The sequence below is a fragment of the Triturus cristatus genome, chromosome 8, assembly GCF_964204655.1.
Source record: "Triturus cristatus chromosome 8, aTriCri1.1, whole genome shotgun sequence".
NCBI classification, from domain to species: domain Eukaryota; kingdom Metazoa; phylum Chordata; class Amphibia; order Caudata; family Salamandridae; genus Triturus; species Triturus cristatus.
This window is the reverse complement of record NC_140591.1, coordinates 257,114,578-257,135,002: the sequence shown is the minus strand read 5'-3', so window position 1 is coordinate 257,135,002 and position 20,425 is coordinate 257,114,578. Positions and strand designations below refer to the sequence as shown.

At 44.4% G+C, this 20,425-nt stretch overlaps 1 protein-coding gene across 1 annotated transcript in view; it reads left to right on the top strand.

The window, feature by feature from the left end:
• Positions 1–20,425, top strand: part of PDGFD (platelet derived growth factor D) — a 1,003,134-nt gene that overhangs the window by 643,973 nt on the left and 338,736 nt on the right. Inside the window, exon 4 of the mRNA XM_085621462.1 lies at positions 19,541–19,600. Within this exon, the coding sequence (XP_085477588.1) occupies positions 19,541–19,600 (60 nt within the window). The remainder of the gene's footprint in view (positions 1–19,540; positions 19,601–20,425) is intronic.

The window sequence follows — 20,425 nt, the reverse complement described above, 5'->3', positions numbered from 1 at the left end:
GGAATGAACACACAATCATACACACACATCACCTCACTCCATGAGAGAAAACAGCTACATGGATACTAAAATAAGCACAGACTTTTCAATGAAACAGGAAATTAGGGGCTAACGTAGTAGCCGTAGGCACAGGATATACTTTTGAATGAGTGCCCACTGAAAAGTACTATTTATTAACAACCTCCAATGTCTAGTGTATGTGTGTTCATAATTGCTCCTATGTACACATAAAAATTCCCCCAATGACATTTGAGTAATATAGTATATTATTTGTGGTAAGTTGGTATTTGTATTGGAAAGTTGGCCAAAGAAATGCAATGTAGAGCTACTTTGTGCTACATTGCGTCAAGGAGGTGTTCCATTGGTGGTACATTGGCATTCCCATGCATCCACCCATGGGTTTTGATGCAAATCTAATCTTCTAAAGTTGGTAGACAGAGATTTGTACCTTCCTGAGGCAGCTGCAACTGTGGAGCAAATTTTAAAACTGTCCTCATTTTTCAAACTTTGCCTGTGTATTGCACTGTACTGCGAAAAAGCAAAGTGGGAAAAGTATTAAAATACAGATTTTTGGCATGGAAGGGTCCCCTATGATTGATAGAACACACACACAAGCACCTTTGTGCAAGGGTGTGTTGGTTGGTGCATAAAATGCATCAGCGCTAGGAGAGAGAAAAGACAGCGCCATATCTTACTAGATACAACGCTCTACTGCTCTCTCTCTGTCGCTCTCACGCAACGCACTGTTGCAACTTGCCCTAAAACAATATGAGGGGTGAAAAAAAAAATGTTTTTTTTGTTGATAATACGCACATGATGTGATCGTTTTTAACATGCGATAAATTGTGGTGAATGCTAAATAAAAAACTGTGGCTCTAATCGGGCACAACTTCCAAGTGTGGCTCAATGAGTGGAGAAGTGTGGCTCAATGATTAGAGCGGCAGACCCTGATGCATAGGTCTATCCTGGGACCAGGGTTCAATTCCCCGCCTCGGCGGGTCTTGGGCTCAAAAATTCCACGGACCTGATAATTCTTACCTCGGTGCCATTCCAATCATGGAGTCCCACTCTGCAACTCTGGGCAATAGCTTGCTTAATCTCCACAACAGCCCCCACAGCGCTAAGGATGCCTGGCCACCACATTGGGGGTGCCCAGGAGTGGACGCCTCACATAGTGCGCTATACAAGTATCAATTTACATTTACAAGTTAGTTTGGGAAGCTGTTCAGTAACATCACCATACATTAACGTCTACAAGCAGAGATACATTTCTGTTAGATGCTGCGAAAACTCGGGTAATTACTTCCTAACGTACTTGCCGTACAGAAACAATTGGTGTAAATATGTGTCGAGTGCCGGAAATTAATCAAATTTAGCTACACAAGAGGTATAGCTCTCTCATTGTTCAAGGGCATTGACAAAGCACCGGTGGGTAGGGGAATCCATGTTTGAAGGGGGACATTTCTAAATTGCAACGAAAGCAAGTCACCTAAAAAGAATCCACAAGCAAGGTTTTGTGTTTGCCTAACTATTAAGAAATGCTCTTTTGAGTAATTTCACTCCCGCGCTCACAATCTCTGTGCGTGGGGGTGAGTGTATGTTTCTAGTTTGCTCTAATTTGTCAAAAACACCTTCTGTGTTGCTGCTGATTTATTGGCTTGGCAGCGTTCAGACAACATTACTACAGTCCCTGCAGTCTGCTGCTTTGATAATTGAGCTTGTGACAGAGGGAAATATCTCCTGTGACTGGTTGGAATGAGTTTAAGTGCTTTTCAGACGTACATTTACCAGAGTCTGCTTTGTCATATGCTGTAGTGGCATGCGCATGCTCAGTGTGGATGTCGAGTCGACCCTCTTTTGACTCAGAACAGGGGCTATTATTAGCAGCTGACATCCTTAGCACAAACCCCAGATTCCATACACAGGTGCTGCATCAGAGCAGGCCTGCTTCTGCATACATGCATGACTAACTGCCATAATACAGCTTTGAAGATTAGCATATCCAAGTCTTTAGCCATTGAGGGTACTCCGATCATTTGTTTTTAACTTCCAAAACTTGCTGGCAATTTATAAGTAACAGTATTATTTTTTTTTAAGGCTTGTCCAGTGCCCCACAGAGGTTATTACAAAATCTACGTCAAATGCGCCTTGGGTGTTTATATCCGTGCATTCCTTTAAACATATTGTACAAATACCATATTGTATGGTCTGAAATTAATGTATTTTTGACATAAATGTAGAAGTCTGTTGTACATGCTAGTGTTTCTTGACCATAGAGACGCGTTGTCTCGTTGCCCTCTGTGTCACGTGACGCCTCGTCCTATCAGGGCAGGCAGCTCCGTGACGCGGAGGGGGACTGGACATTGTGGAGAGCGTAGCCGGTGAGAGCAGGATCGCCGCTCCTCGTGGGCTCATTGTTGTATGCATGATATGGACTTGAAGTGAATAAACAACACGCAATTACCTAACCATTGCCTGAGTCCTCCCCGTGATTGCCGGCACAACAAATGGCGACAAGGGTTCTGATGTCTTGGCCCACGAGTGACTCTCCGTGACCTGGTGACGGCGGCATGAGCGGCACGTGTGATTCCAGAGGCTACACGCTGGGTTCGCCGGGTGAGGCGGAGCCCTCCCACGCGGGCGTCTGCTGCTGAAGCCCCTCCCTGCCTTCTCCAGTGCCCGTATTGCTGCCTGCCTTTGGCCGTTCCGGCCGCTTGCTCGGTCTTTCTGCCACGTGCTCCTGCCTGCAGGTGCTGTTCCCGGAGCCTTTCTGTGCTGGTGCCCCCCCCCCCCTCTGGCCTCGATTGACCTGCTTGCAGCCTCCTCCAGCCCTGATTGCAAGGTACTTTCGGTTTCTGCGGGGTCTCGCCTGGCGGTGCTCGCGCCCTGTCTGGTGCCTCTCCATTGTGTTCGGGTCCTGCCAGTCCTGGGGTGCTGCCGCTGCGTAGGGGTGCCTGCTTCCCGTGCCACGACTGTGGGGAGCGTGCTTCATTCGCTATGGCGCACAATGGCAACATCTGTGTCCCGCCTCTCTTCCTGGAGGTTCCCGGCAAGCCATGCATGAAGTGGAAGAGCTGGTTGAGGGCCTTCGAGAACTATATTGTTTCCATTGATGGCGCAGGGTATGCGGCGGAGCGAAAAAAGGCGCTTTTGTTCGGACTGCTGGGGAAGGCTGGGCAAGAAGTCTTCGACAGTTTGCCCGTGTACGTAAATCCGCCTGGGATTACCGGTCAGCTCAATGTGTTCCAGGAGGCGGTGAAGAGGCTAGAGCTGCAATATGCTGAGGAAACTAACATTATGGTGGGGCGCCACAAATTTGCTCTTCGGAAGCAGGAAGAGGGGGAGACTATAGAGGAATCTATTGCCTGCTTGCGCGTCCTGGCCCAGGACTGTGAATTTGCGGGCATGACTGATACTTACATCAGGGACCAGGTGGTGTTCTACTGCCATTCTTAAAAGGTGCAGGAAAGGTTACTGACGTGCCGTGATCCTACGCTGCAGGAGGTGGTGGCGATTGCAAAGGCCATCGAGAGATCTATGGTGTCCACAAAAGAACTTGCTAGTACTAGCCACTCTGTCAATGTGTTTTATGTGCAGGACAGGAGCAGGTCTGCCCAGAAGCCTCCCGAAAGAAAGTCTTTCCGCAGTACGTTTCACTCAAAATGGGGCAGTGGAAGTGTTCCGGGATTTACTTCTCGTTATCAGTCCAGTTCCTCATTCTTGAGAAAAAACAGCACCACCCATTGGCTAACTGCACTATCCTCAGGCGAATATGACCTTGAAACAAAGATAAAATGCATGCACGGTCCTGGAAGAAATAGACGTCCCTTACATAGACCGTACACAAACATAACACAACTGTAGGTCAGCGGCGGCTGGTGACATTTGAAAGGGGTAAGGGTGCAAATGTTGGGCATGATTTTTATATAGCAAGTGATGTGAACAAGTTCAGTGGACAAACCTGGGGTCAAAGGGGAGTCCCTCTCCTGAGAAAGAAATGAAAAAAAGGATTGGCAAATGGTGTACTTTAAAGAAAATGAATGTAGCGATAAAGGAAGGCTTATTGAGCAGTGGGAACGTATAGTCTTGAAATATTAAATACAATTAAAAACATGGGGGCATATTATCAAGACAGGCGAGAAAATTATCGCCGCTTTAACGGCAGAAAACTGCCGCTAAAATGGCGATAATGGGCTTGATAATATGCAATATGGAATTCCAATTGAAGCTCCGGTTAGATGTCCTTCACATCTAACATGGGCTTCAATTGGAATTCCATAGAGCATATTATCAAGCCCATTATCGACGTTTTAGCGGCAGTTTTCTGCCGCTAAATCGATGATAATTTTATCGCCTCTCTTGATAATATGCCCCTAAAATGTATCCTTGCCCAGTGTCTTGCACTGCATGCAGCATTAACTTTGGAAAAATATGCTCTGACCAGACTTCGAGAAGCACCCACAGATGCTAGCTGTAACCAGTCATATAGAAATATGTGCAGACAGGTCATTAAGTGAGATGAAAAAAGTGGGTGCTCTCTATAAAGGAACATGCCAAATACATTTTGTGATTCTCATAGTGTGCCATCAGACCCGTATTTTGGTTTCTCGCTGAGATGTAATTTTATCCAGATAAATGGCACAACAACTGACATGCACCTAAAGCCTGTCACTGTGATTCGCTTTGTCACAACAACAACAATGATTTTTATAAATAAATAACATTGGAAATGTTTAAATTCTGCAATAAAGAGTCTGTGAATTAAATAGCATTGAGGTCTGTGGAAGGAGTTTTGGCCTTCAATTATGTGTGCTTTATGTTAGATATGTATCCTCTTTTTCTCTGCATATCTTGTCCATCTGTGCATCTAAAACACCTCTCTTTCCTCTTCAGCATCCTCTTTTCACTCTTCCCCAAATGCCCTTCTTCGCATCTCTGTAACTTCACCACCTCCAACATGCACTGCACTCGTTCAAATTTAAGCACTTTAATTTCTCTTACTTTTGCCTTGCAAATATTTTGACATCAGTGTACCCCCTTCACACACATATTCACAGAATATCAGTTGCAAATGGAATACACAAATATTGTTCTGTGTGCTCTGCAGAGAGGCCAAACCACTGACAGGCACTTTGGCTTTAGCCTTAGCGCCCGAGCGCATAATCAAAACCCCTCATAAACACCTGGCATGGCTCAAGCTTCAAAGTTTGCACAGAAAAAAATACAGATAAGCAACAGCATTATAAAATAGCTAACATGTGGGGAATGCAAGATTAAGTAAAGCATGTAAAATAAAAGAGGAACTAAATCGCTGAAATGCATTCCCTCGACATTTTTGTACCATTCATTGTTTGCAAGTCAATCCATGTTTTAGCATCAGTGTTAACTTGGGGGCATGTACACAGGGCCAGTTTTAATGTCATACATCCGAGAATGGGCCACTGTAAGCACATGTTACACAGTAAGCTCATATCTCCCGCTTTGGGCCTGACTCCGATATTTGGATCCATTTCTCAAGGAAACAAGGGCAAACCCTGCTGCTTATTTGAATCCATTTTACAAGGGAGCAAATGCTGCAGCTCCACTTCTAAATGAGCAGGCAATATGTAACGAAGACCTGGGGTGTCACAGTGGGTGAGGTTAGCAAGATGAGTTGTCTCAGCACAATATACAGAACACAGCATTAGCTTGCAATAACTAACCATTACTGAGAACAAGGCACCGGATCAGAAGTGCTTGCATCCACTGTCACATATGACAAAAGGGTAGGATCTACCTCTTTGAATGATGGACGTCTGAAATCAGGCAGGGATGAAGTCTCTGACACCCAAAACCTGGCCTACAGTGTGCATACAACCAGACACCCCAATAGCAATGAAGGGCTTTAAAACGGAAAGTGCGTCACGTTAAGAAAGTTGATTTACTCCCTGTCTACCATCTCCTCCTTCAGAGCTGAGGTGGGGCAGGCAGCCTGAAACAGGCAACCCAGACTAAATACCTCAATTTATTTAGAGATACGATCGTATCTCTAAATGAATTGATCTATTATATATTTTTTAATGTAAATCTGTATGAATTTTCAGAGGGGCGCAGCCCCACAGCCCTAATGGAGAAACCACCCCTGCTGTAGGTCTCTGAATGATTTTCCTTTCTCAGTAACTCTGTTCATAATTTCAGCGCTTCTTTGTCAATCATACGTTTTAAATTGCAAAAGGCATTTGGGATGTGCCCAGGGACTTAATTTACTTCAAACAGGACTTCCCTGTCACAGGCAGATGGCAGATGACACCTGCACAGACCCCTTCTTTTGTTTATCAAGCCAGACAGGCATTCATGCCCGTGGGAGGGGAGCAGGGCCCAGAACTGGTTTAGAGTGACTATAGCTGAGGGGCTAATCATCATCCCTGGTCATGTCTCTGGTTTGGCCACACATGTTCTTCACAAAGGTTAAAGGATTTCAACATCTTGGATTGAAGCAGAGCGAGGCCATGTGGGGCTGTTTGCAGCAGGTCAAGCAGGGAATTCTGCGCATGTAACTCCAGGAAACATCTACCCCATTGGTTAGGGATAGTTAGTAGTCACCCCCACCTTCAATCTGGTGTCGAGCATAAATGTGGCATCTCTAGAATCCTACTCCGAACATTGCTATAACTGAGGAAGATCAGAAGAGGACTGAGCCTGCTGGTTGAGACCCAAGAGAAGCCTTGAAGTACTTGACCTGGTCCCTCTTGTACACTGGGCAATGAAGTGGACTTCAAAGGTCATACTGCTGACAACCTTTTCAAGCTACAGAAATACAGGTACACAAGGCAAATAAGCACCTTGTACTCAAGTTGAATCTCACAGCAATGACCCAAAATGGTCAGATTCTGTCCAGTTTGGGGACTTTCACTTAATTCGTTTCAGTTGTAATGTTTGTATAGGAGCGGGACCAAGTTTTATTTGAATATCGCTGTTATCTCTCTGGAGTGGAATAGTGAGCAACAAAATCATGAGCAGGAATTTTAGACAAGTTGGGGGTGAAATTCTTGACGCTACTACTCACCGGAGGTCCTGCTGGAGATCTGTTTGCTGCTCTGCCGCTCCTGGGGTGTCCACGCTGTTTGTCCCCTCTGTCGGCGCCCAACGCTATCGCGCCGTGACAGGGGGAGACTACAGCTCCCAGGCTGCCTAGCGGCCACTTCCGCTTGTCTTCGCGCCCGGAGGCGCTCAAAAGGCGGAGACTCCCTCGGTGGAGCGGGGGTGAAATTCTTGACGCTACTACTCACCGGAGGTCCTGCTGGAGATCTGTTTGCTGCTCTGCCGCTCCTGGGGTGTCCACGCTGTTTGTCCCCTCTGTCGGCGCCCAACGCTATCGCGCCGTGACAGGGGGAGACTACAGCTCCCAGGCTGCCTAGCGGCCACTTCCGCTTGTCTTCGCGCCCGGAGGCGCTCAAAAGGCGGAGACTCCCTCGGTGGAGCGGGGGTGAAATTCTTGACGCTACTACTCACCGGAGGTCCTGCTGGAGATCTGTTTGCTGCTCTGCCGCTCCTGGGGTGTCCACGCTGTTTGTCCCCTCTGTCGGCGCCCAACGCTATCGCGCCGTGACAGGGGGAGACTACAGCTCCCAGGCTGCCTAGCGGCCACTTCCGCTTGTCTTCGCGCCCGGAGGCGCTCAAAAGGCGGAGACTCCCTCCGCGTCGCGGGACGCGCGCGGGCGACGCCGGGCTAAGCCCGGGCAAAGGGCGGGCCCTCTGTGGCCCTCAGAGGCCAGAGGAGGCCGGGCTGGGCCCACCCCATTTTGCCTTTGATTGGGAGACATTACGCCAGAATTGGCAGAAACCATTTGGGTGTTGTCATAAACTCTACTGAGTCTTGTACTGTCTCTAGTGAATAGTGATATCCATATACCATGAGTGAGCTGATGAAAAAGGGAACTCTTGATAGTTATTTCAAGAAACCAAATATTGACCCTGGACGGGAGGCTGCCCTTGCAGAACTCAGGGCTAGACGCCGTTGTTCAATAGAACTTATAAAAAATATGGCATCAGCCTCGCCATCTCCTGAAGCTCCATGCATGGATATTGAGGGTTCTTCTCTCCAGGATTCCATGTTACCCTTGGGTACTAATGACTCTACTAGGAGCCCTGTCGCGCTTAATGTGCATGAACTAAGTATTAATATGGCCTCACCTATTCTTCTTTCCCCAATCCCTCCCCGCGATGACTCAAACAATATTTTGGATGCCCAACATGAGATGCCACCCCAAACCACCGAATCGTTACCTACTAACGATATCATACATAGTCAGACCACATTGATCGGCCCATTGCCCAGGAAAAGAAGAAAGATAGTCTCTGAGTTACGGAAAAATAAATGTAATAACATTTCCAAATGTAATTCTACTGCTATGTGTTCAGGGAAGAATGCTACCCCCCGTACATTGAAACAACCTCTTACCGATAGTATTGTACCTTGCTTGAATCAAGTTGGCATTAAGGGGGAGTTACTGGACGAAATTGGCAAAATGATGGAAAAACTTATCTTGCCAATTGTAGAAAGCCTAAAGATTATTGAGGAAAGGCTAGCGAAAGTTGAGTCCTTAGTGGTAAACAAGATAGAACAAAATATGACCACACCTGGCCCTTCACAAATACTATCCACCGCTTTGGCTTCTGCTATAGTTCCTACTAGCTCTTCCCCAGAAGAACAAGCGAACCAACTGGTTATATCAACTAGTAAGGAAGGGGCTAGCCACTCAGACAGTATTATTACCTCCAAACCATCTTGCACAACCACGGTTAAGGTTAGGACTTGTGCTGCAAATACCCCAAAGAGCGAGGGTCATCCGGTTGTTAAATTGGGGCATAGCACAGATCCTTTGACTAAACCAAGAGGTCCGCTGTCCATTAACTTACCACCAGAGGCAGTCCCCTTGGTCGTTGTGCTTGCAGGGGTTCCTATGTTAAAATCAGACGCTGAAGAAGGATATCATCAACTAAAAAACAAAGTTATCCATTGGCTAGGCCAAAATCGCCCACTCCCTTCTTATATTAATGGGGAAATTTTACATGTAAGACGCCTGCCTTGGTTGGGAAACACTTCAAAAACCATACATGGGGATGTTATCCTTATTAATTTTAGGGACCCAAGAGCGGTTGCTCATATTTTGAACTGGCAAACGCTGTATAGGAGTTCCTCGATTACTACTTGGGAACTCACCTATTTTTTTCCTAGACCAATTAGCCATCACCTCTGAGTCGGGGAATTCATCTAACTTTCAACATAATCCTATGATCCCCTTGAGAAACAGATTCGAGGTATTAGAAAGCTTAGAGGATGTGGATTGACTTAACAAGTATGAGTCCACGAGAGAACTAGATGCGGCGCCCGAGATAAATACAAGTATGCATTATAATGAGTCCATTACTGCACCATCTTCAGAAGAGGCAGCATATCCCCATGAGTGTTTGGTCGATCTTGTTTTGTCTGCTCCAGATAACGCTAGGGTTATTACCCAGGAATTATCAGGCACCCTATTTTCATGGAATATTGCTGGGCTGGCCTCCAAAATGGAATCACCAGAGTGGGTGAGCTTTGTTAATAAATTTGATCTTTGCATATTCCAGGAAACTTGGGCTTGTGAAGCATGTTACATGCAGGGCTATTTGAATTATTTTGTCCCTGCGGTTAAAGGCCTGAGGGGCCGACCAATGGGGGGTCTTGTACTATGGGTGCGTCAAGCTTTAAGACTGGGCATTAAAGTTCTTGACACAAGAAGCAGGGATATCCAACTAATTAGATTAGATTTAGATAAGTTGGGTAGTGTAGACATCTACAATGTATATGTCCGGAGGAAGAAGAAAGGGAGGTCAGAGGTGTTAGAAGATCTTGATAGCCTCATTGACATACACTCGTCGACCAACAATATTATCATTGCGGGCGATTTTAATAGTACATTTGAGCCCTTGATTAGCAATGATGATCTGTATGGAGAAGAGGAGGATCGACTATGGGGCGTGCCTAAACTAGAGTTGCCTCCAATAGTGCGATGGTCTGCTGATGTAATTGGGTTAAATACTTTATGCTTCGGCAAGGGGCTAAGAGCATTGAATGGCAGGACTAGTGGAGATAGAAAAGGTGTAAGTACATTTGATAATGGTAGGTACAATAGCAGAATTGACTATCTGTTATGTAGCCTAAAGCTATGGCCATCTATTGGTAACATGCATGTGGAGGGACGGCTGGAGAGCGACCATAATCCTTTGTGCCTGTCACATAAGTGGTGGACTCACACTGGCTTGCCTGTGGAACTTCCTGTGCTCGTTCCACCTCGGATTGTTCCCACCAATAACATGAGGAGGTTACGCTGGGAAAAGGTAGCAATCAACCAACAGGCTATTGCTAGTATGAATAGCCATGTTGACCAAGCCATATTAGACCTAGAGGATTGCAATATATTGAGCAATGGCCTAGACCGGGTCGAAGGAATCCATAATTCCCTTTTTGATATCATCAAGGGACACTTCCTTAAGCCTGTCAAGGACAAAGGTGACAGGGTCCCCAAGCCATCCAAATGGTACAACGATGAATGTAGGGAGAGTAGATCTGCACTGGGTAATGCTATAAAGGGAGGGCAAACAGCTTTAATCCAAGCCGCCAGGAAAAACTACAAAACTTGTATTGTGAAAGCTAAACAAGCTTGGGACGAGCAACACTGGAGTGAGCTAAAGGCAGCCAGTGATAGCAAGGATTCTCGACAGTTCTGGCACATTGTCAGATGGGGAAAATCAGGTGGTCCTGAATCCCCACAAAACAATGTCCCTGAAACTGAATGGGTTAAGTTTTTTAAAAACCAATATGCTGTCTTTAATGCTGCTGAACGGCACGAGCCAATCTGTGTAGACCTCCCAAAAGAAAATCCCTTTTGTCTTACCGAAATCATGACGGCTCTGGATGCAGTTGCCTGTGGACGAGCCCCAGGTCTTGATGGTGTGCCAGCGGATTTATTTGCTAACGACAAAGAGCGCTGGTGCTCATACATTTACCATCTTATTAATGCCATTGCCTTGGGTGCATCAGTACCAAAATCCTGGAAGGGTGCAGTGATTATCCCCATTTTCAAGAAAGGAGATCGATCTTTGCCAGGCAATTACCGCCCTATAAGTCTCATAGATACCATCCAAAAGGTAGTGGGGCGAGTGATCGTCAATAGGCTCCTGGATTGGGCGGAAGAGACCAAGGCCCTCTCAACCTTCCAGGCTGGCTTTCGACGTTCTACAAGTACGGTGGATCAGGTTTTTCGTTTCACCTTGATTCAATGGAGGACGGTGGTGCTCGGCAAAGGAAGCTTGTATGCGGCCTTTGTCGATCTAAGGGCCGCTTTTGATCTAGTCCCTCGACTAAAGCTATGGTCGGTTTTACAGAAGCAGGGCATCCCAAACGATTTGTTATCTATGATAATGAGACTCCACGAATCGAATTATGCAAGAATACAGTGGGGTGGCTTGGGCTCAGTTACTTCAGATTTTCCTGTAGAGAGGGGCGTTAGACAGGGATGTTCGATGGCCCCAGTCCTCTTCACACTCTATATCAATGATGTTGTAGCACGTATGACTTCCGTTCAAGTGGATGCTCCTGTTTTAGATGGTGTCAAAATTCCTATTTTAATGTTCGCGGATGACACACTCATCCTAGCAAAAACGCCAAGTGGATTGCAGTGTGCTTTGTCAATTTTTGACCAATTTTGTAAAGAGTATGGCCTCGAAGTAAACATTACAAAAACGAAGCTGATGACTTTTAAACCCCATCGCAGTTGTAAGACAAAAATTACCTTAAATAGTCGTCCATTGGAGGTGGTCAACAATTTTACTTATTTGGGAATGCATATATCCAATGCGCAGGCTTGGCGGCACCATATTGAAATTGCAACAATTAAACATAGGCAATTGGCAGGTACAATCAGCTCAGAACACAGAAAGTCATTCACTAAACCTGTGAAACCTGTTTTACAGGTTTACGAAGCTAAAGCTCTGGGTTCTGTACTTTATGGTGCTGAGTTGTGGGGGTTCGAAAAAATGCCGGCACTTCAACTTGCAGAAAATACATTTTTTAGGGCCATTACAGGCGTTCCCAAAAGCACCCCGTTGCTGCCCCTTATGTACGACTTGGGTAGAAGAGCCATTGTAGACATGGCACGGCTCCGCCCAATATTATACTGGCGCAGGCTATGGACCACGCCTGCGCTTACCCACTACGCTGGGGGTTTTTTAGATATTATAAGAACAGACCTTCACCATAAAATAGGCTGGCTGAAAGCGCTTAGGGCATCTTTGTTCGAGCTTGGTCTGAGTACACTCTGGGAAGATCCTGCAGGAGCAACCTTCCCTTCTAAAAGTATGATTAAGATTATTTATTGGGAGAAGGTTGCCCAGCGGAATTGGTGTAGCTCAAGTGTTGGTAACATGACTAGAGAGTTCCTAGAGGCCAAGATGTACCCCCATCTTGAGCCTTACTGGGATACCATAACCAAGACAAGAGATAGGAAGCTTCTATTCCAACTAAGAGCTGGAGCACTCCCACTTAGATCATTAACAGCAAAATGGGAAGCGGGAAACAGTGTAATTTGTCCTGCCTGTGGCACAAAAAATGAAACTATTGGTCATTTCTTGTTTTCTTGTGAAACCTATGTTGCTCCACGGCGTAAATGGCTTACTCCCATGTGTAAAAATTTAGGAACCACTAGAGGGACTGTTGCCCTACGCATTATATGCACTAGTACATTGTCTTGGATTTTAATTGCCACTGCAAAGTATCTAGGATGGGCGTGGATGATTAGAATGAGACTGCTAGTCAATTGACTATTCTCTTGAATGGGGGAGATTGCTAGTTTTTTTACTATTCTCCCCCTTGCTAATTTCTAGGATTTTATTGTATGTACTCTGTTTTAAAAACTTTTAATTATTTAAATACCTTTTGTTTTAATAGTAAGCATCCACTGTTATTATCACGGAATGTCCAATCCAGGGCTCCAGTGATGTCAACCCGTATGTGATCTGAATAGTACCCCCGCCAAATGAATTAATGTCTCCCTTACGGTGTAATTTAACTAGATTTTCTCAAAGTATGTAGTATCGGAATGTATTGTATTTAATAGTATTTTTAATGTATTTAATGAATTGTTATTGTATGTTGTACTTTGCTTTTATGAATATCCTTCGAATAAAGCATACTTTGATTGAAAAAATTGACAAGTTTTTATCACAGGATTAGAATAATTCAAGCATTTCATTTATCACTTCTTGATTTTTGGTTTGAAACACATAAAGTAAGTTTGGTAAGCCCAGACGTAGGCCCCCTAATCACTGTGCCATTGGGCTTAAGTTGCAGCTCCTGGATGAGGCACAAAAAGACTGAAACTGGCTTTGGGTTGCCTTTGTTAATGTCTAGATGGCATCTGACCTAATGGTTTAGTCTTCACTGTTCATGTTGGAGAACAGACAAGTGTAATTTGCAAATGGTTGCTCTTTTTCTCGAAACGTAGTAGAATACCATGGAGCAAAAATCATCTTGCAAAAATATTGTGTCCTGAATATTTTTTGCAAAAACATCTTGGCCAATTGTAGACGTTTTACCCCTTTAGAGACAATATTTTTGTAGACTATATTTAGGTCACTATATTTATGTCAACAAATATTTATTTCGACAATATTCTGGCATACAGGCCTTTGCTCATAGTGGCATGATTGATAAAGAAGAATAGACTAGAAAGAGATCTAGTTATATACCAGTGGTATGTAACTGGTAGCAACTCATAACACACCTGGAGCAGAACCAGCTACTCAACACCTACCACCGCTCTGCTTAAGCAGCAATCACAGCACTGAGACCACCCTGATTGCAGCCACCGACGACATCCAAACACTCCTTGAATGAGGAGAAACAGCAGCTCTGATGTATGATTGTCCAGTGTCTTGCACTGCATGCAGCATTAACATTGGAAAAATATGTTCTAACCAGACTTCGGGAAGCTCCCACAGCTGCTGACTGTAACCAGTCATGTAGAAACATGTGCAGACAGGGCTTTAAGCGAGATGAAAAAATGGGTGCTCCCTATAAAGGAACATGCCAAATACATTTCTGTGATTCCCATAGTGTGCTATCAGACCAGTAGTTTGGTTTCTCTCTGAGATGTAACTGTATCCAGATAAATGGCACAGCAACTGACATACACCTAAAGCCTGTCAGTATGATTGGCTTTGTCACTAGCCGATGAAACTGGCTCTGACCAGGCTTGCAGGGCAAAGTCACTTTTCCAATGTAAACAGTGTCCTCCTCCTTTTCTTCTTTGGCCTTGATGAAGGATGATGAAGGGAAAGTGGCAAAATCAGTGCGAACAATGCCACCAGGACAATGTGATACTGTCTTAAAGTTAGGGTTTTTCTCAGTTTAGGTGTAACTCTTGGTACCCTTGACACTGTATCCCACCATACACTGATTGAAAGACTCCCTACATCGGCATCCAAGGGGACATGCTCAATTGGATCTCCTCCTACCTTACCGAAAGAACCCAGATGAGCCACTTCCCACCTTTCACTTCCAAACCCAAGGATATCACCTGTGGTGTCCCCCAAGGCTCATCCCTCAGCCCCATTCTCTTCAATGCATATATGACCTCCCTGCTTTACTCCATGCAATGGTCAAGGCTTTACTGAAAAAACCTAGCTTGGACCCAGCAGATTTGGGCAATTACCGCCCAATTTCGCTGTTGCCAGCAATTGTAAAAATTTGGAAAAAATACGCGAACTCCTTTCTCTAATTTCTTGGAAACCCACGACCTTCTGCATGCCACTCAATCATGGAACCGAGACCGCCCTTCTTGCTGTGGTCGAGGACTCCAAGCAGATCCTGGATCTAGGAGGAGCAGTTGCCATCATCCTCCTTGGTCTAAGTTCAACCTTCGACACAGTTAACTTCTCCATCCTAAGGGAGAGACTTAGGAGGCTGGGGATCCAAGATGAGGCGAACTCCTGGGTACAATCCTACCTCGATAAAAGAACCTTTCAAGTTTTCTCAGGGGACGCCACTTCTGAGAGACTGGAGCTCAGCTGTGGAGTCCCGCAGGGCTCCTCATTGAGCCCTACACTGTTTAATGGATATATGCAGCCATTGGCCGACATCATCTTACCTCACAGTATTAAGATTGTGACCTATGCGAATGACACACAGCTGGTCATAGCTCTTAATGGGGCCCGCAACATCCCCTCGGACTTCGAAACATGTCTAGACAAGGTTGCCTCCTGGATGGAGCACTCCTGTCTCAGACTCAACGGAGGTAAAACCGAACTTATTCTCCTTGGTAACCACTCTAGCATAGACCTTGGTCATACTTGTCCAAGGTGCCTCGGTCCCCCCCAACCCCTAAAACCAGGATAAAGAGTCTGGGTGTCTGGTTAGACAACTCTCTTAAGTTTGACCACCAAGCAGTGAAGGTGACAGAGGCCTGTTTTGGTATACTTAGATCACTATGAAAAGTCCCCCCAATGCTTCCAATGGCCGCAAACAGAATCTTGATCCAGGCCTTGGTTTTATCACGCTTGGACTATGGCAACTCCCTTTATCTGGGGGCTCCCAAGGCAACACTAAGGGAACTCCAAGTTGCTCAGAACTCTGCTGCCAGGATGCTACTTGGAATCCAAAAAACCCAGTCAGCCAAGCCAGCCTTAAAAGCCCTTCACTGGCTACCAATCCTTGAAAGAATAACATTTAAGGCCCTGTGTATTGCCCATAAGACTATATGGGGAACGGGCCCGGCTATCAACAAATCCTTCATTATCCCCTATCGCCTCAGGATGGATCTTCGATCTCTCAACCTTAATGTTGCAGTTGTCCCCAAAATTAGGAGGACAAGAAGTGGAGTAAGATCCTGTGCCTATAACGTGGCAAAGCGCTGGAAAACTTTACCCTTACACCTCCGCTCTGAAGCCTACGTTCTACCACTTCGTAAACTTTTAAAAACCTCGCTATTCCAACAAATAGCCCCATAACTCTAATGGTTGTCTGCTCGGTTGCTAGTGCTGGGGTGCCCGAGGGTAGCTATGCACTTTACAAATGATCAATAATAATAATAATAATTACCCACATCGTCAGATCGTCACATATTCAGATCCCATGATCTCAACATAATTTCCTACACAGATAACACCCAGCTAATCCTCTCAGTCACCGACAACCCCACCAGTTCCAACTTTCCCAGATGCATTACATTCATCACTGACTTGGTGAAGAATAACTACCTGCAGCTGAACACAGACAAGACAGACGTACAGACCTTCAGCAATAACAGGAACACACGGATCTAGAACCCGCACCCACTCCCTTTGATCACTCCAGGAAACTCAAAATCATCATTAACAACAAGCACATCATGAAATCACAGATCAACGCCATCTCTACCGCCTGCTTCCTCACTCCGCACTTGCACACAAGACGCACTGTGACCAGGCCTTCAGCAGCAGGCAACTGAACTACGGCAAAGCTCTCTACGTAGGTATCGCTGCACACCTCCTACAGAGACTTCAAACCATATGGAACACCACAGCCATTCTCAATCCTCAACCTTCTCCAACAAACCCATACCTCACACTACCTCAGGCAACTCCACTGGCTCCCCCACTGAAGAAATGCCAATTCAAGCTGCTGACCCACACACACAAGTTTCTATACAACCAAGGACTTGCCTAAATTCACCACTGCCTGAACTTCCACCAACTGTCGAGAAGACTATGCTCCACCTCCCTTTACCTTGCCCACACTCCACGCATCTACCAAAGCAGAAGTGGAAGATGCCCTTTCTCCCATATCGCAGCAAAGACCTGGAACAGCCATTCCATGCAACTCCAGACCATCACTGCACTTAGAGGATTCCGAAGGGCCCTCAAGACCTGGCTGTTTGAATGAGCCTCCGAGATCTGAAAACGCCTGGATACCCTATTGAGTGATTAGCTGCCCTTTACAAATCCTGATTGATTGATTGACTGAGTGGTATAGTTTAATTCAAGCATTTCGTCCGTTGTCTTTTTGTTTTTCAAATGTTTCTGTTTTAAACCGCAATAATATTATTCTGGATCTATTTTGTTTGATATTCCTTTTCTGTTGTGGCAATTTTTCTTTTGGCATACAGCTCATAAAGTCTTTCCAAAATATTTCATAAATATTTCCAAGAGGTGGAAAACATGGTTGAAGTGTTAATGCTTGAAATATTTTAAAGTATTAATGATTATAATGCACGGAAACATGTCAAGTTTTTATTAAATGAATTGGAAATGTAGCTTTTCAAAATGTACCTTTACTCTGCCAGAAGCTGCTGGAAGTTCATTTGCAGTAGCTCCTTAGCAACTGCACAGCCTGCCCATGGCCTGAATGACAAATGAAAGAGTTGTTAAAACTACTATCAGAGAAGAGACAATGGCCTGGGTGTTTCTTCCAGTGGAAGGGAAGATCAATTGGGTGAACCTAGTAACTTCATAATTTGAAAGTGGATTTGCCCTTTCACAAGAAAATGTAAGGGGATTGGAAACCCACTGGTAGGGAATCTATCCTCAGAACTGATTTTGAGTGACCAAAGAAAGGGGAACAGTCAGTGCTTAATTTGAGCAGGTGGTTTCTGGTGCTTGGCACCAGCACTTATTAGCTACACCGGGGGCTTGTTACAGTCTGCCACATGCTGTCTGTCTAATTTAAAGATGACCACAATAACAGTTGTTTATTAATTCAATATATATTAAAACGACTATTGACTGCCACCCATGCCATTCTTATAGCTTTAGGTGCCTGGAATAGACTGAATTGTCACATTTGTAGGAGTGTGATGATTAGTAATTGTGTTGGTACTGCCATTTGCAGTCCTAGGAGGGGTAATGTGTGGTGCAAGCTGTAGTGGCCTCCTGTTGATTTTGGGTATTAGGTGTACTGTTATTATTTGCAGTAGGGCGAATAGAGACTGCTGCAAAATTTGGTAGGGTTCCTGTAGGAACTTTTACCCTATTATTTAGGGAAAAGGCAGAAGTCATAAATATGGCACCCCAAGGCATGAAGAACACTAACTGGACCTGCGGCACATTCGAAGAGCATTGAACCTGCTGTCTGTGACCTGAGAGAAACGCTAAAAGACTGGGCCTGCACCCGCTTATACCCCGAATAAAGAAGTGGACTCCAAGTATCAGCTGGCTGACCTCTTGTGTGGACACAAGATCAAAACAACTGAAAGAGTCCTTTTCCCTGAAGTGCCCAGCTGAGCAGTAGCAACTGGATTTTAATTGAACTTTGATATTGGCCTCTGCCTGACACCCTTAGAGCCTCTAGATGTCTAGGATCTTTAGTGTCTTAGAAGTGCACACTTGTGGTTGTTTACTGCAGAGATTCAGCTGGACCCACCATGAAATGTGTCGGACCAGCAGTATCACAGCATCTGATTGAATTTCAGCTTCATCCAGCTCAGAGATTACAGCACCCCTTAAAAGTGACAAAGTTGCAGTCTGTATTGGGAATTTAAAACTTAAAAAAAACTTTTTTGAACTTTTTGACATTCTTGACACTTTGTCTTTCAGAATCTGGCTCCATTGCGGTTGGCCTAAAATAGCACCTATGGCCCTCTCTACCACTTCCATAAAGTACCATTGGCAGCTCCTAGTGCTTTTTAGTACTGTACTTGCTTAAAACTTAAAACATATATATCTCTGGTTCCCCTTATTGGAGTTTTGGGGTTTTATTGCTTGGTGGCTTCACTTTATTACTGTTTTGTTTCTGCATAAATACCTTACACATTGACCTAAGTTTAGATTGTCTGCTACATCTCATAGCTACCAGTGGGTGGAGCTCAGGTTAGTTTAGTGACATTGAGGGTTGACCCTAACAAGGCAAATAATCCATCTTCCTACATTCATCCTCCCACCTACCCCCTTACGAGGTATTTCATCAATTCCTTTGAAATGGTGTTTTGGACACTTTTATAATAACATGGCAGAACATTAGAGAATCTGTCAGATTTAAAAACAAAAAAAACGATTAACAATTGGAAGAGTGAGAGATGAAAAGGGAGAACGAAAGAGCAGCAATCTATACAACATATAACATTTCATGTTTTTTTTTTATCCAAAGAAGACAATCTCAACAAAAGCAGTCCAAAGAATTTCGAGTCATGTTAACATGCTAAACCAAAAGCTTCCTAAATAGTTGTCACAAACTATTGAGGAAAGAAACAAGTCCTCAAGGGTAGTTATTTGCTAAAGAAACAAAAGTCATGTGGTAACAGTATAGTATTTCCCCAAAACTCCACACAGAAACTATGCAGTATGTCATAGGAGATGATACTTTGTGGGATACATTAGTTAGGCACTGAACCCTGTGATTTAGTAATTAGTGTTCTGCTTTATGTATTGTTGGTCCTACTGATTTTATGCACATTTTTAGAGACATTTCTTGCTATTATCTCTTGCTTATTGTTTTTGGATACTGAACATGGTATGGTATATTTGACTGTGGGTCTTTCTTTCCCTTCAGAATGACTTCCAGCCAGCAGCGTCTGAAACTAACTGGGAATCCGTCACCAGTGCCATTGCAGTAAGTAACGTTTAAATAATCTTCCTGTTGCTTTCAAATCATATTGACCAATTGCTTAAAGTCCAACTCAATACACAATGGCACAGGGATTTTCAAATGTATGCTATTTCTAGATAAGGTTGGGTCATCTGAGGGTCTGAAACTATGCCATATCATGACACCAAGGATTGAAAATTTCCATGAGATACAAGCTATCCATTTTAGAGTGATGGTTAATTTTTTCCTAAACATAATCAAATGTGTGTGTGCAAAAAGTAGAACTTGTACTTAATGTGCCACACATTAGAAATAAAAGAATGGAGAGAAATGTACATGGGATGACAAGGCCTAGAGTAGTAAAGTGTCTGTGCCTTGAAACACTGGGTTGAGAATGGGGATAAATATGTTGACTCAATCTTTTTCTATTATTTTCAGTGTATACCAATTATATCAGTGCCCGCTGTTGTTGAATTTATTTAGCCATTATAGAGTTGTTGCTACACCTACCTCATCGTATGATACCTGGGCATACATTTCATTTGACTAGCCTTCAGTACATTACAATTGTTGGTTTACAATGACATAAAACCAGGTGAAGTAAACCAGCAGTTTGTCAAATGTACAATACCACTAATGAAAGTCAGTGTATAATTCCATGTCTTTTCCTTATTGAATTATCTTTACAAGAGTTCAAACATGTCTCTTTTTTCTCTATTTACATGCACTTTATGGGATTAGATTGGTCACCTGGCCCTAGCACTCATGTCTACCACAGGCATTCTACTAGTTGGCATCAATTGCGAAATTATTTCTTCAATAAGTAGGAACGTCCTTCACTACATTTGT